This window comes from Maylandia zebra, linkage group LG6 (genome assembly GCF_041146795.1).
Source record: "Maylandia zebra isolate NMK-2024a linkage group LG6, Mzebra_GT3a, whole genome shotgun sequence".
Taxonomy (NCBI): Eukaryota; Metazoa; Chordata; class Actinopteri; order Cichliformes; family Cichlidae; genus Maylandia; species Maylandia zebra.
The window spans coordinates 14,642,277-14,657,294 of NC_135172.1; the positions used below are offsets into that span (position 1 = coordinate 14,642,277).

General features: G+C 41.7%; 1 protein-coding gene across 4 annotated transcripts in view; it reads right to left on the reverse strand.

The window, feature by feature from the left end:
- The window catches only part of ttyh3b (tweety family member 3b), a 28,999-nt gene that overhangs the window by 10,297 nt on the left and 3,684 nt on the right, over positions 1-15,018 (reverse strand). For all 4 annotated transcript variants that reach the window (XM_076884714.1, XM_076884713.1, XM_004569017.5 and 1 more), the window contains exons 3-8: positions 7,684-7,880; positions 2,332-2,443; positions 2,033-2,253; positions 1,288-1,383; positions 1,059-1,131; positions 853-928 (exon numbers count right to left, since the gene is read on the reverse strand). In XM_076884714.1, the coding sequence (XP_076740829.1) occupies positions 853-928; positions 1,059-1,131; positions 1,288-1,383; positions 2,033-2,253; positions 2,332-2,443; positions 7,684-7,880 (775 nt within the window). The remainder of the gene's footprint in view (positions 1-852; positions 929-1,058; positions 1,132-1,287; positions 1,384-2,032; positions 2,254-2,331; positions 2,444-7,683; positions 7,881-15,018) is intronic.

Here is a 15,018-nt window from a genome sequence, read left to right on the forward strand (position 1 = left end):
CTTACCAGCACCGTTTAGACAAACTACAGCCAATGTCAATACAGGTGGATTATGGATCAGTCACACAACAACAGAAATAGGATAATAACCTCCTTGCCTTATGATTGCTTTTAATTTACTTTTTTTTCTTTAGTTTTTTCCTGCCACAGGTCAAGCATGCGACATCCTAAGTGTCTCAGCACTACTTTCAACCACAATGGGTCTCGACAGGTCGTGTGTCTCCAAAGAATTGTGACCCAACTTGGACTGACTGCAATCCCTCTCAGACAGATTGGCAAAGCTGTGAAATTAATATAATTCATAAACACAGACACGCTCACAGTCTGAGTCAGTCTGCGCCAATGAGTGTAACTCGTGTGTGATTATCTCTGTCCAACAGAAGATTCGACTGCACTGGTTGTATTTCTATATAAAAGCAAAGTTACAGACAACCTGTCATTTTTCAGTTAATTCACTGTCCTGAAGAAACTACATCACATCTATGAGGTTCTGGCTGGACTCTGACTGTAAGTAAATTTCTGTGCATGTAGACAACAACAGATATCCAATTAGCGTCGATATATATCAGTTAATTGCTGTTATCAGATTTGACCTCATTTCCAACTTGATTCCATCCAGTCGCAACCTGATGGCACATAGGTTAACAGCACTTCTTGCTGTTTCATCCACCAAAGTTGCTTTACAGAGGGCAACTGACTGCAAGTGGTCACAGACCTGGTCCCCATCTTAAAAGCCATCATTTCAAAGCCAACAACACCGCAATACAATTTGTTAAATTCATTTTATGATTATGTGAAAGAAGCACAAAAGGTTTTGAAAAAAGGCCAATGATTTATTTTCTCGTCTCCATACCTTGGTTAATGACATCGTTTTCCTTGGTCACCCTGGTGATGTAGGTATCGGGGGAGACGCAGAAGTCGCTGGCTGACTGTGGGGGGCGAGTGCACATGACACATCAGGCTACAGTAACGTGCTGAACAAACTCACTCGAGCAGTGGGTAAAGATTACATCACTGCAGAGCCGGAGAGCTCAGCAGTGTTGCCATGGTTACACTTACAGCAGCGACAGCCAGCTCCAGGCCCAGCGATCCCCAGCTGATGATCAAAGTCAGAACACCCAGCAGACACACTCTGAAGAACAACCCCCCCAAAAAGAATATCTTTTTAAAGCAAGATTCAGCTTACCAACACGTTATACAGGAGGCAGTCTCAGCACACACAGAGGCAGGACACAATTTGATCTGTCCAATAGGAGCAGGCTTTGGTGTGTGATGTAAGGTAGCATACCCAATAAGAGTGCCTCTAGAGTTGCGTATCAGTCCAAACAGCACCAGAAGACAAATGAGAACATCAAAGAGCAACAGGCCAAGGTACCCCAACCACCTGTAAATAAAAATAATTATCACAGTGTTTCATACAAACATACAACACCAAGTCAAACAGATACATATGCAATGCAAAGGAAAAGCTAATTAAAGCTTTACTAGAAGACTCGACACGTAACAGCATCACAATCTGTTTTTTTTATCAACCACTTTTTCTGTCATTGCCCCAAAAACAACAAAGCAGGTTAACATGAACAGAAAAAGAGGGATGAAAGCCATTCACAGTTAAAGAATGAGATCAGAGTACCCATTCATTCACAAACTACTGCGAAGGATACAATCTCCACATAATCCATGAATAGCTTTTAAGAGCTCCTTTTAGCATGTATCTCAGCCTCTCCGTTTAAAGGTGCATCATGACATTGTTGATCCAATGTGTCTGTCAGAGGAAGCGAGTAGCCTTCATTCTGGTTAGAACTAGAACTGGTTATTTTGCCTTTTCTTGCTAACATTTGTTGAATTCTGCTGTTGTGCACCTAAAATATTTAAATTCTTATTTGATTTGATTGAGGATATGACCAGAACACATGGTCCATCATCTGTGGTTTTAATAGTTAACCTTACAGTATAACACTTTGTGTATGAGAGAATGTAAGAGTAGTCTTGAGTCTGAGTAAGAAACAAAATCCATGCTGGTCAGTAGTTACCTGTAAAAGTCAAAGGCCTCCGTTTTACGGGCCAAGTCCTCCAGGGAGATCTCAGTATTGGACCAGAAGGGAACATCAACCATCAGCCTCACCAGCTCATCCAGCTGTCCCTGGAGCTTCTGGACGATGGACACATAATCTGTCTGATCCTGGAAGGCTGTCTCTAACTGGACCAAGTTCTCCTCCACAGTCTGGTTTAAGGCTAGGGCGCTGTCTGAAACCTAGAAAGAAAAAACTGTCATTAGGAAGGTTTTCCATAAATAAATAAATAAATTTTTTGCAATCAGTGGACAACTCACCAGTTTCTCCACTCCAGACACGGTGCGGTTGGCATGACGGAAGGAGTACGCTAAACGCGCGGCTCCATCACTCGACTCTCCGTTTCCATAGAATCCTACGGCTATGCCAGCGCTAGGAGGCAGAAAACAAGACATCCCACATGTAAACACAGCACATAATTTAACCTTTAAATTCATATCATACAGAACTACCCACTGACAGTTGAACTGCTGAGTGCAGTTGCTCTTTCAACCAGCAACAGGCGACATTGAGCACTTTGGCTTTTCGGCTTTGGTGTCACCCTAAAGCCTCGGGCAAGCACAGGACTACCAGAAATGATTCACACACACTCACACACACACACACACGGAGCCCAAACAATAATTGGGTCACCAGACCGCAAATAATATGATCCTTCTGCAGCTCTGCACCCACGTTCACACATTACATATGCTGCGATATCTGGGGTTACTGGCCCCCAACTTTCCTTTATTTCAAGCCCACGTCCTCCTTAACCATGTTCACGCTACGACTAACCCGTCGCCCGCCCAACACCACCACCGTTACAGAAATCTTCTCCACTCTGTGTTTTGTCACTCCTGACCCCTTTTCCCCGACATCCCCCCTCCTCACCATGCTTTTATAGCCTCACTCAGCCTGTAAAAGCTCCTGCCCTCCCCTTGTATGCATGTGCCCGACTGTATGCTTTTGTATTGATGATGCTGTCTGCACAATAACACCAGACAGATTTGTAGAGAGAAATTTATGGCCCTTATTACAGCAATTCATTCTAGCCCATTAGATTTTGAGTAGCCCCTCTTACAACAGGGTCTGCGCTGTGTGTGTGTCTGCGTGTGTGTTTCAGAGCTTTATGACATACATGACATAAAACCGCAAACACAGAAGAAAAACAGAGTGGTGATAAAAAACAAGCACAGTAGCCCTTTAATGTGCTTTGTGCGTTGATGTAGCCACTGTCTACTTCATCAGTTATCATTTCCCCACCCATCCCTGCCTCCCATCATCTCACTCCATCCTCCATGTGATCTCAGCTTAAACAGTCAACCACCTCCCTCAGCTCCTGTTTACACATCCTCTTCTTCTCACCCAACACCCATTCTGTCCCTTAGTTCCCTTTTATCCCTCCTTTCCTCTCTCCATGAGTTTTATCTCCCTGGTTTTAATACCAGCTGCTCCTATCAGGAGATTGCATAAGCTTAGGATATGAAACAGACAGAGATCCTCCTTTAAGGCAAAAGTTGAGAAATCAAATAAGAGACAGTAAACACTATCCAGCTTAGTTCTGATAACACAAACAACCTCCAAACGGGAGAATACAAATACGTTACTAGAACATCTTTTTGCCTTTTAGGAACAGCAAGCTGTTCTTAACGAGGTCACCTCAAAGAAACTGCGCTCTGTTTAGTTTCTGCTTCAGTCCACTTTCAACTGAAATGAACTGACTTCATGAGCTAAAAATGCTTTGTTCTACCTAAATGAGCACACTTAAGTGCAGTCAGACGGAGCTCAGCAGATAAGAAAGTAAACGCTGAATACAACGCTGGGTTATGATCACTTCCAGTGCAAACAGATTCACTGCAGTCCAAAATAAATACATTCAGTTAGCAGACAGCATTCTGATGATTAAAACCGCTACTAACAAAGCAGCTGATGACTATTAAGACTATTCTGGGGGATTCACCAATCCAATTCGTGCTGGTCAGGCCTCCTTTCTGGCTCTAATTTCATACATTATCTGCAATAATGTCATCAAAAACATTTTGATTAATCAAAATTGATACAAAGTGTATGATACATACAGGGTGAGTGTCATAGTGCCCGTGGTTTTTATTACCGTAGTTTTACTGTTTTCTCCCTCTGTGTGAGTCCCAAAGATTCTGTCACCTTGTTCAGCGTTGCTGTCTTCATGTCTCGTCATTAGTTATTTGCCTCTACCATTTTTACTTTGAAGGTTAGTTTTCTCGTGTGCCTTGTTTTGGTTTTACTTCCTGCTTTTGTTTCCCTCCTTCGAGACGGTCCGCTGTTCACTGTTTTCACCTGCATCTAGACACCGATCAATGTGTGTCGGCTCGTCTGTTTGTTCCCTGTTGTTCTCCCGTTTGTTCCCTTGCTCCTTGTTCTTTTGGTGCTTCTTTATGGATTCTTGTTTACCTTTTCAGACTGGACTCTGGACTGGGTTTGATCTGACAGTAAATGCTCATTTTCTATTGCTTTCCCTGCCTCCCTCTGTGTTCTGCTTTTGGATATTCTCACTAATATTATATGAGAAAATGAGACACATGGCTGACTTTTTTTTTTCAGCAACAGCCATTTGAGCTATGCATATTTTTTGATCCAATGATCTCTCTATGTAATTGTTTTGATCATTCTACTAGATTCAAATTTCACAGGAATCCAGCCATTTACATTGATCCACAGTTCAGCAGTTCATGTTACCTTACCTGTTCTCTATGTGTTTTTGAATATGCATTTTACAATCAGTTACTCAGATACAGTGTTCAGTTCATTCTTGGCAGCCAGTTTGTTATTTGAGAAAATAACTAATAATCAAATATGTTGATCTTTTTGTTTTTTGGCTGATCTTTTCACAACAACAGCAAAAAAAAAACCTAAAGCAAGCTATAGAGTCTCCTGTATAAACACACTACAGCTGCACACAAATGAAGGAAGCCCACATGTAGCTGGAGCTGAGCCAAAAATAACACATGATGTCATATTAAATTGTGGACCAACCAAAAAAAACCCCAAAAAAACAAAACGCATGGAACCGCACGCACACAAAATCACACGCAAATGCGTTCACATATACTCGGATCCATATTCAATAAGAAATATTACAGCTAATCATAACATATGAAAACCTCCAAAACAACGATCTTCAGCTCTGAATCACGCTAATGTGCGTACATGCACACACACACATACACAAAGACAGCTTCCCCGACTGTATAATTCATTTCTCGTCTCTGCATCAAATCTGCTTCTGTCTCCATGGCAACCTTTCTAGGCCAGGAAGAAGGCCGAACAGAGAGAAATAATAAATAAAGGAGGAGGACTAGAGATGTAGAAATGGAAAGAGAGGAAGGAAAAAGTCAGCAGAGGAGAGGCATAAAATTGATGAGAGGGTAACTGAAAGAGGAACAGTCTGTGTGTCTCTAAGCAGGCAGAAATGTGCTCGTCTGTGTCTTTGTGTAAGAGCAGAGCCCACACACACTCCACTATCTGTGGTCAAAATATCCTACCACTGGGTCACTTGGGTTAAAGAACCCAGAGCGTACAAAGCCTTCAGAGTCAGATAAACACAAACACTGAAGTGTCACCACCTGGCTGGCTCCCAAATATGCCACATGGGCTTCATGCATGTGATACAGCAGCTGGAATGGTGACTTGCCACCATTGCCACCTATTCTGCATTTCACTGTCAGCTTCTTACCCTCGGCCTCTTTTTATTTATCTATTGTCCTGTCAGGGCGTGCAGCTGTAATAGACCTGCTAATTCTCTCATCAGGACTAGCTTACCCACCATGAGGCGTACCATTTCAGGCATTAACACTTTCTGGAAAGATTTTATAGCGCTTACAGTGTCATGACGAGTTATCATTGATCTGCACACTTTTGTTATCTTTACTTTATATGTTCTACTTGGCTAGCCCCACATACACACATATGGCTAAATAGATAAACACACTAACATACACATGGCAAAGCAGATAAACACACTCACACACGCATGTTGAAACAGAGCAGTGGAGAGAGGGGAAACGATCACGATCTTAAATAACTACAAAATGCTGCACCTGAGTATAGGCAAGTCACTGTAATATGTAAAGAAACCAGTTTGAGATGATTAATTATCCTGCATCAGAAGATGGGTATACTGTGGTCATAGTATTTAAATGATGATCAGTTGATACTAAGGGGCCCAAAGTGTGCCAAGAAAACAATCTCCCACACCATTACACCAGCAGCAGCCTGAACTGTTAATACAGGGCTTGAGGCCAGCGAGCCTGAGTGAATTGTAGCCTCAGTTTCCTGCTCTTTGCTGACTGTAGTGTCACTTGGTGTGGTTTTCCGCTGCTGTAGACCTTTTGCTTCAAGGATGCTTCAGAAATGCTCTCCTGTATACCTTGGATGCAATGTGTGCTAAGACAAAACTAGTTATTAATGATAACTAATTCAAAAATTATTTACATGTTGACTGCATGTGTTTGTTGTACACATATAATACAAGTAAGAGACAAATAAAAAATCCAAAGTCATTCTGCTCATGCTACTCACTGCTCCAAAGTAATGATGAGAGAAACTTGTTCTGATTGAAGAAAATTAAAACGTTTGCCTTAAGTCATCACTGCTCAGCCTGTTAGTCAAGCACTACAAGCCTGCTATCCCTTTTCAGCTGCACGCTGTACACTAACTGGCTGTATAACGCTTTTCTTAGCAACCCCCTGAGAAAAATTGAGTCCAGGGCTAGAGGGCAACTCTTCCAAGTGAATAGCTAATTATGCTGGCTCAGCCCTATGGGAGCATTCACACTTAAGCACTGCCAAACAAAGGCATCCCTGACTTTTGTTTTGTTTTGTTTCTTTGCAGGATTGATGGTCTAATGCTGCGCTTCATTTACCTCCGAAGTCAGATGTCAAAGCAGGGAATGACATCACTCCCGACTTGACTGCGTTCAAGCCGGAAAAGAAAGGAAAGAAGAGGATTTGTTTTGCTCCTAGCAATGTAGAAGCATCCATCTAGCAATACAGTATAATGTCTGTTTTTCTGCCCTTAAACACAAAGATGGAGCCTGGTTGGGTCTCTGTGTGTGACTTATTTAGTAAGTCACAAATACAAAACAGTAGTAGTACAGATGAGAGGTTTTGCAGTTTTTATGTGCACTTCCACCAACATGGATTTTGAAGTAAAGGACTTTCTGAGCTGGAAATCCAACTTGAGGGGGCGTTCCAGTTATAAATTCAGTCTTGGAAGTCAACATTTCCAACTTCTAACTTTAAATAAAGTATTAGCAACACTGGCACTCTTAAGGCAAGCCAACCAAGTTGCTGTGGATACCTTTACATTAACGAGAGCTAGCTAGTGCTGGACCATTTGAATAAACGTGGCTGATATGGTGCTCGACATTCTGAACTTTCATCAACTTTTCAGCATAAGTAAAGTGAAGCAGCAGATCCACAATTCAGTTCAGCAACACACGACATTACTTCATTCAAAGTCAATGAGACACAATCCTCCCTTACTCATCTTACAGACTGTGATGCAAAGGTGGATGTTGCTAAACGCACTCAAGCACAAACAGCTTCATCACATTGTACAGAAGAGTCGATCTCATAGGAATAACGTCTCACCTGCAGACGAGTGTGGCAATGATGACGCACCAAGCGGTGCAGCAGCAGTCAGCGCTAGGCTGCTGGGAGTGCATATGGGAGTGTGAGGACTCATCACTCTTGCGCCGCCGGCAGCAAAGCCAGAAAGAGTAGAAAAGGAGGAAAATAAGGTCCAGGCCCAAACACAGCAACGCCACAGCACCGAGGAGCAACACAGACTGAGGAAAGAGTGAGAGAAAAAACAAAAAACCAATTAGCAAAAACAAGACATTTGTGATTTTTGTACAGTTTGTGTTACACGTTTTCCATTAAACTTTGTCTTGATTCATTCAGATGCATCGTGTTTGAGAGGTTTCCTTTATCACAAGGAAGTGGGCCATTTAGGATGTGGGTTAAGGAAGCAAATTAGCTGATATGAACAGAAACCAGACACACCAACAGACCACATGATTTGCCAGACACATGTGAATGTATTTGCAAAACTGTGTTCCTGTCTCCTGCTACTTGAGGCCCCCAAAATAGTGACTGTTAAATGGGCTTTTGATAGACACCATAAAATTTTTACCTTCTCCTGTATTTGCACACCATCAAGCACATGCACACACACACCTCCACAAGTGAGAGGAAGCGCTGCTGCTGGGGAGCTGTATGCGCCAGAGACCCACCACACAGATCACATACCCTCTAAAAGCTTTGAAGTGTAAAAGAGGGTGGGGGTGATGGGGGTAGACAGAAGGAGAAGTAGGGGGAGTAAATTTGAAACAAAAAAAGACACGCTGGAGAGACGTACAAGGAAGCAGATGTGAAAAATGACTGAAGTGAACTCTAAAAAAGGAAGAAGCCGGTAAAGACAGACACGAGAGCTGTTACAGCAGTTTGGCTGGGACTGATGAAATCTTTTTTTATCTTACACACACGCTGAAATGTTGATTTTTCTTTCCCCTCTGGGACTGTCTGGAAAAGTCATTGTACTGGAGGACCATGAGGGACAATTACACGTTTCTGGAAAACCAAAAATCTCCACCTGCTAGACTACTTAAGGCAGACAAAGGAATTCTGCCACGGAGCTACATGGTGACAAACTGCAACAGTGCAACTCTGGGGACCCTTGATGATAAACACAATGGGACTCCACCTCCACAAACACTTCCTGACTTCCCAAGATTTTAAACTGCTGCTTTTTTGCTACTGACCTCATATTTTTGCTGATTTCCAGACGGCAATGCCCTTACATCTTTAAGCTTATTAAAATATATCAGGAAAAGCAATCTCTGGGACTGTGTCTCTTAACCCAACAGGATTCGTGCAAGGATTAGAAGAGCAAAAAAAAGAACACACACACGAAGAAAAACAGACAATCACTGCAGTTTTAAAGGTCTTCTTCCTTGAGCCTCTTAGAATGGTTCCAATGAAAAAATAATGGAGAAACATGAACATCCTCCTAAGGATTGAACCAGCTATGTGTAAATATGGGTCTAAACGAGTTGCTAAGCACCTATATTCAATACGATGTCAAAACCACTAGGCATGGCACTACTTTTGAAGTAAAGGACTTTCTGAGCTGGAAATCCAACTGAGCTAGACGCCAATGTTAGCATGCTAGCATGAGCACAAAAAACAGTGCTAACCTGTTAGTAAGAGACTGTGCCACGTTTGCGTGTTCAGCATCTTAGTCTAAAATGTTAGAATGAGGGGCCAGCTAAAACTGCAATGTTCTCACTTCTATTTCTACTTTCACTGCCTCTTTAAATTGGACTTTTTCAGTAAGCAGTACAATTCACGCTAGCTACTCACAAAAGCATATAAGTGATAACTTGTCTTTGAAGGCACAAATCTCTTTTCACATTAAGAAAAACTATGCACCCTAATAATGTCAGTGCTTCTTGGTGTGTGAGCTGAGGCACATGTAACAGCACTATAGCACCATACCAACACATAGGGGGCTAGAGCCAATCTAATCAGGTATGGGTTCATTAGAATACTACAGCAAAATTTTTCATACAGTATATGTGTAGTGAAACATGCCAGGCATCATTATTTACTAAACGCATCAGTCTACTGTGTGAGATCCTACAGTTATGGCTGTGACCTGGTGCAATGTTTAAATGTGATGTACCTCATTACAAGATAAGTTACAACTATAGTATATGGACAAAAGTACTGAGCTAGCTATACTTTATACCTACAGGAGCTGCTTAGCATTGAAAATCTAGCCAACGAAGCTCCCGGTGCAGTTTTTTGCTGATGTTAATGCCAGAGGAGGTTTGGAGCTCTGCAGTTATGGAGTCCACAGTGTTGGCGATGTTTACACACTACGTCCCTTGGCCATTGTCTGCCATTTGTGTAGTTTTAAAAGTTGTCTTATTACACTACCACACGCTTATTCCTAAAATAGCTGTGCTGTACAAAACAAACAGGTCTGTCTTAAATTATCCCCTCCAGTAGTTTTATTTTAAAAAATTTAAGTATTTTATTGTGCAAATTCTGACTGTAAGAAAAAATATTCATTAGTGAGGGTCCATCTCAGCAAATGTGCTATTAGCAATGTTGAGCCCTGCTCATCAGAAAGAAGGAGGAGGACAAGGAGAAGAAATCTGGTTATTACCCAGCTATCCCTGACTGTCTCCTCCCAACAGATTAAAGATGATGAGAGAGGAAATGACATGAGTTTCCTGATTCTTAGTCTATGGTATTATGTATAGGTATGTGTGTATGTAAAATCAACAAAGGGATTTAAACTAAATGGAGATACAGATTAACCGTAACAGACTGGCAATGAAACTGCACATATACATTATGATACATGTCACTAGTAGGACACATTCATGGAGAGAAAGTAATATTTTTACATGAATTCACGGTTTCCCCTTTCATAAGAGTTCAATTTTGGTTGGATTATGTTTTTTTTCAAGTGGCCGAGATCTGATTTCAGAGCAAACTGCTCATGATGCTGTGGTGACTCGCATGCCCAAAAGAACAATGGCAAAGACGTCACATGTCATACAGAAATAAACATGGAGGTCACAGTTAGTGTTTACATTTTCTACTTCATAAGTTTGTGTGGGAAAATTTGTGAGCAGATGACAAAGAGCACAAAGACGACAGCCAGCTTTTTAATTATGGCATTTCTTGTGGCGTGTGTGGGTGCAGAGTCGGAGCCATGAGTGGTGGCATTGTACCATGAATTGCTTCACAGAGACAATTTTCAGGTTGTCACAGGCTATTTTAACTACATAATAGAATTGTGAATGTAAATTTCAGTTCAGAAACCAGAAAAAATAACTAGACTTCTGCCTGCAGTCTGAAGACAGCCTTCGGCACTGAAACTGTTTCATGCAATGACTAAGCCAAAATGGAAAAGAAAAAAAGAATACTGTACTGGCCTGAATGAATGAGAAGATCATCAGATATCAGGGGACTAGGTAATTCTTTCTGCAGATTTGTTTTTGTGTTTGCAAGTCTTATTTACAGCCTTACTGTTGCTAGGCAGGGAAATATTTTTGGACTGTTTATAGCATGTCTTTCAGGGTTAATACAATTGTTTGGTTAACCCAATTAAACACAGAGCATGAGTGAGACAGCAAGGCTGCGACATGCTTTGCTACAACATTGGAAAGAAACTCACTGTGAACACAGAGAAAATCTCCTGTTCCCATATGATGGGCTGAAAGGTGAAAACCCAAGCCTCCAAACACAGCTTAAACTCATGAAAAACGTAGGCTAGGCCATGCAATCAAACTGCAGGGCTTAAAAATTGGCATTAGTCAAAACAGTATTTAAAAACGAATTAAATGTCATTTTTTCATCAATAAACTCACATTTTCAGAGTGTGCATTTTTGATTTTAAAAAAGCAATTTTCACAGAAAACCTGGGCGTCTGAAAAACAACTAGTAAACAGATCATCAAAAAAGCAAGTAGTTCAAACAAATGCAACTAAAATCAACTACATACAATAAAGCTATCTATAGATAAACTATACTACAGACTATTAAGTCTGTTCATATAAAGAATTACATATACAATCCAATGCAAAAGTCTTAAAACACCATTGAAATTTACCTAAACACGTGTAAATGAAAATTAATAAGATACGCCATATAAGGCATAAACAGAGTTTGTACAATTTTAGTGAGCTTGAAAGTCAATATTTGGAATATTAAACCCCTTTTATTCTTCAGCACAGACGAAACCGTTTTAGGCAAACTTTCTTCTAATTTCTTATTCCAGGCTTCTTGAAGGACATTCAAAGCTCTTCTTTGGATGCTGGCTGCGTTTTGTTCCATAAAGATGATCCTCCTCTAAGGCCAATGCTATCACTGATAGTATTCATGCCCGATAGTTTTTCTATCCAGGTATGCCTTTGTAGCACTGTTTGGGATCATTGTCATGCTGAAAAATAAAGGATTTGCCAATGAGATGCTTTCCAGATGGTATTGCACGGTGGATCAAAATCTGATGATACTTTTCTCTGTTCATAATTCTCCCAAAACAATGACAGTCTCCATCCTGTTTTACAGATGGCTGTAGACACTCACTGTTCTACCTCTTCTGTGCAGACTAACAACACTTTGGACAAAAGCTTTCAAATTTGGATTCGTCACCCCGTAAGTCCCACTGCCACTGATTTTCAGTGCAGTTCTTGTGTAATTTGGCATACCTCAGCTTTCTCTCCCTCTTTCCCCTCCTAAAGAATTACTTCTTCACAGTCACCCTTCCACCGACACCATTTCCGATAAAGCTTTGGAGAACAATAGATGGATCAACTAAAAGGCCAGATGCATTTTACAGGTCCTGTGTCGTGTCATTGTTTATTTTTTTGTTTCTTAAGGACATGACTTTCAGATACTGTTCATCTGCTTAATACATCTGTTTTGTGTCCTCCACTTGTCCAGTTCACTCAGATCTTTTAAGGAGACACCGCACTGAAATGCTGAGATATGGGAATCATCTCTTTGGTGCATTACTTTTTTATGTATGTCAAAGACCACTAAAAAGTTTCAACAAATTCTGGCACCTTGGAAGCAAACTGTAAAGAGATAAGGGCTGGCTCAGTACTCAGTAGAAAAAAGTGAAAACCCTAACCCATCACAAATTGGGTCTTGGAGATTATCAAACCCCAAAATTACTCAGTGCTTAGTGTGGTTAAGAGACGTAATGAAGTGAAAGTTTATGTTTAAGCAGCTAAAAATGAAAGATATCTCACAGTTTGCAGGAAATATGATTTGAATGATCACCTGCCAGTGAAAAGTGCAAATCAGCGAGTCATGACTGTTATGTTTACAAAGCAACAACAACTGACCTAGTACTCATAGAACTCCTCCTGGTGTGCTTGATGGCTGTTAGATTAACTGTCAGGCTAACAAACCATCAGTGCAGATTAGGCGTGGATCAATTAGCCCCTAATAAGCATGGTGAGCCTGGGTGTACATTAGTGTGTGCGTGCGTGCACATCTCCACACTAGAGATCAGCTTGCAGGCTGGAGGAGGGGCTAAACGTTAAACACCCCGGCACACTGATCTACTTTCAATCTGCCCATTTAAGTGTGTGTACATGCACTCCCACAAGTGGGCATGCATGTGTGTGTGTGTTTGAGATGACAGGATCAATCACTTCCACTTCACTGAGTTGTCCTTGCACTCTCCCTGCCTGTGTGTTACTCTGTAATTTGGCCTACTATCCTCTCAACTTCTTTCCTGAGGCATTCACTGACCTCAAGTTCATTCTGTTAATATTCACCTGTGCCACTGGGTCAAAGAGCTACCAAAGCATAAAGGCATGGACAGCGCACACAAAAAACATTCAACGCTAGCATCATCTTTCTAAACTGCTACGAGGAAATGCCTTCTTCAGTGCAAACTGTAGCAAACCATCCAAAATACCAATTACTGACTTACTTTCCACAGCTGGCAATATGAAAGTGTGTGTTATTACAGGTCACATGATTCCTCTGTAATGTTCTGCAGCTGCTTAACTGTGGCTGCGAGCTGACTTTGCGATTCCACCATAACGCAAACAGATGAACACAAATGCAGAACCTCAGGATAAGAGCTCCTATTTCAGCTATCCAGGAAAAAAAACGCAAACCGTTTTCTTCACAAAGCCACAGAGTCAGCATCCCCACTACAGTCAAAGTCATCACAGACCAGTGAGTGAGTGAGACATGGTGTGAGAGGAGAGCTTTTTTCTTTTTTTTTGTGACCAGCTTCAAAAGCTGAATGCAAATGAACCCGAGCCAAATCACATCAGAAAGAAAAACACTGCACAGAAGAATCTCTCTCTATTGTGTGTGTGTGTGTGTGTGTGTGTGTGTGTGTGTGTGTGTGTGTGTGTGTGTGTGTGTGTGTGTGTGTGTGTGTGTGTGTGTGTGTGTGTGTGTGTGTGAGAAATGTCGTGGTGCGGTGACGAACACCGTGTGCTGAAAGACACTGTGTAAGACCTTGTTTGTTATGTGTGCGCCCGAGTGTTTATGTGCTTCTCAGCTGGGTGAGTAGATGCATGAAAGCCTTTGAGACAGATATACTGAGCCAATCTAAAGACGGGCTTCAGTGAAAGAGTGAAAGAAAGAAAGAGAGCATTCTTCCACAACAGACTCCAGCCCTCCCCTTCACCCTCCCCCCAGTCCAACTCACCCTCCTTCTCCTTGTCCTTCTCAACCTCTATCTCTCCCTCCTCTGTGTCTAGCCAGAATTAACGATTTCACCCTGAATGGAACCCCTACATTCACTCACTCACACACACACTTGCGAAATAACACACACGAAACCCCCCCAAGGGAGCTGTGTGACCTCATCTCAACGAGCAAGCTCTAAATGCGCTGACACAGAAAGCGAACATACTGTACGTGACATATATGTATGTATGTGTGTGTGTGTGTGTGTGTATATATATATATATATATATATATATATATATATATATATATATATATATAAATATAAATACAGTGAACGCAACGTCTACAGCTGTACAAACAAACGTATGGTCGTAGCACAAAATCCTCACTGACATAGAAACCGCCTCGTTTGCTAAAATATGTCAGGATGTAATTAGTCTAAAAGGGGGGTCCTTAAAATTCCAGTGGGCAAACACATTGGCACACACATCTACAAAGGCCCTTAGTTAAACACTGAATAGCTCGCAGGAAGTGGCTATTTGGCAATTTGGAAGCACCTCCCATGGCTCATGGAGCCTTCTCTCTCTCCTCTCGGCTCCAATCAGTCCCTTTTTTATGTTTCTCACTCCTCTTCCTCCTCCTCCTCCTCTCTCCCTTCTTCTCTCTACGGTTCTCATCTCCCTCCCCTTGTTCGTGGCTGTGGGTGCCTTCCCACGCTCAGCGCATGAACTTGTACGCCCT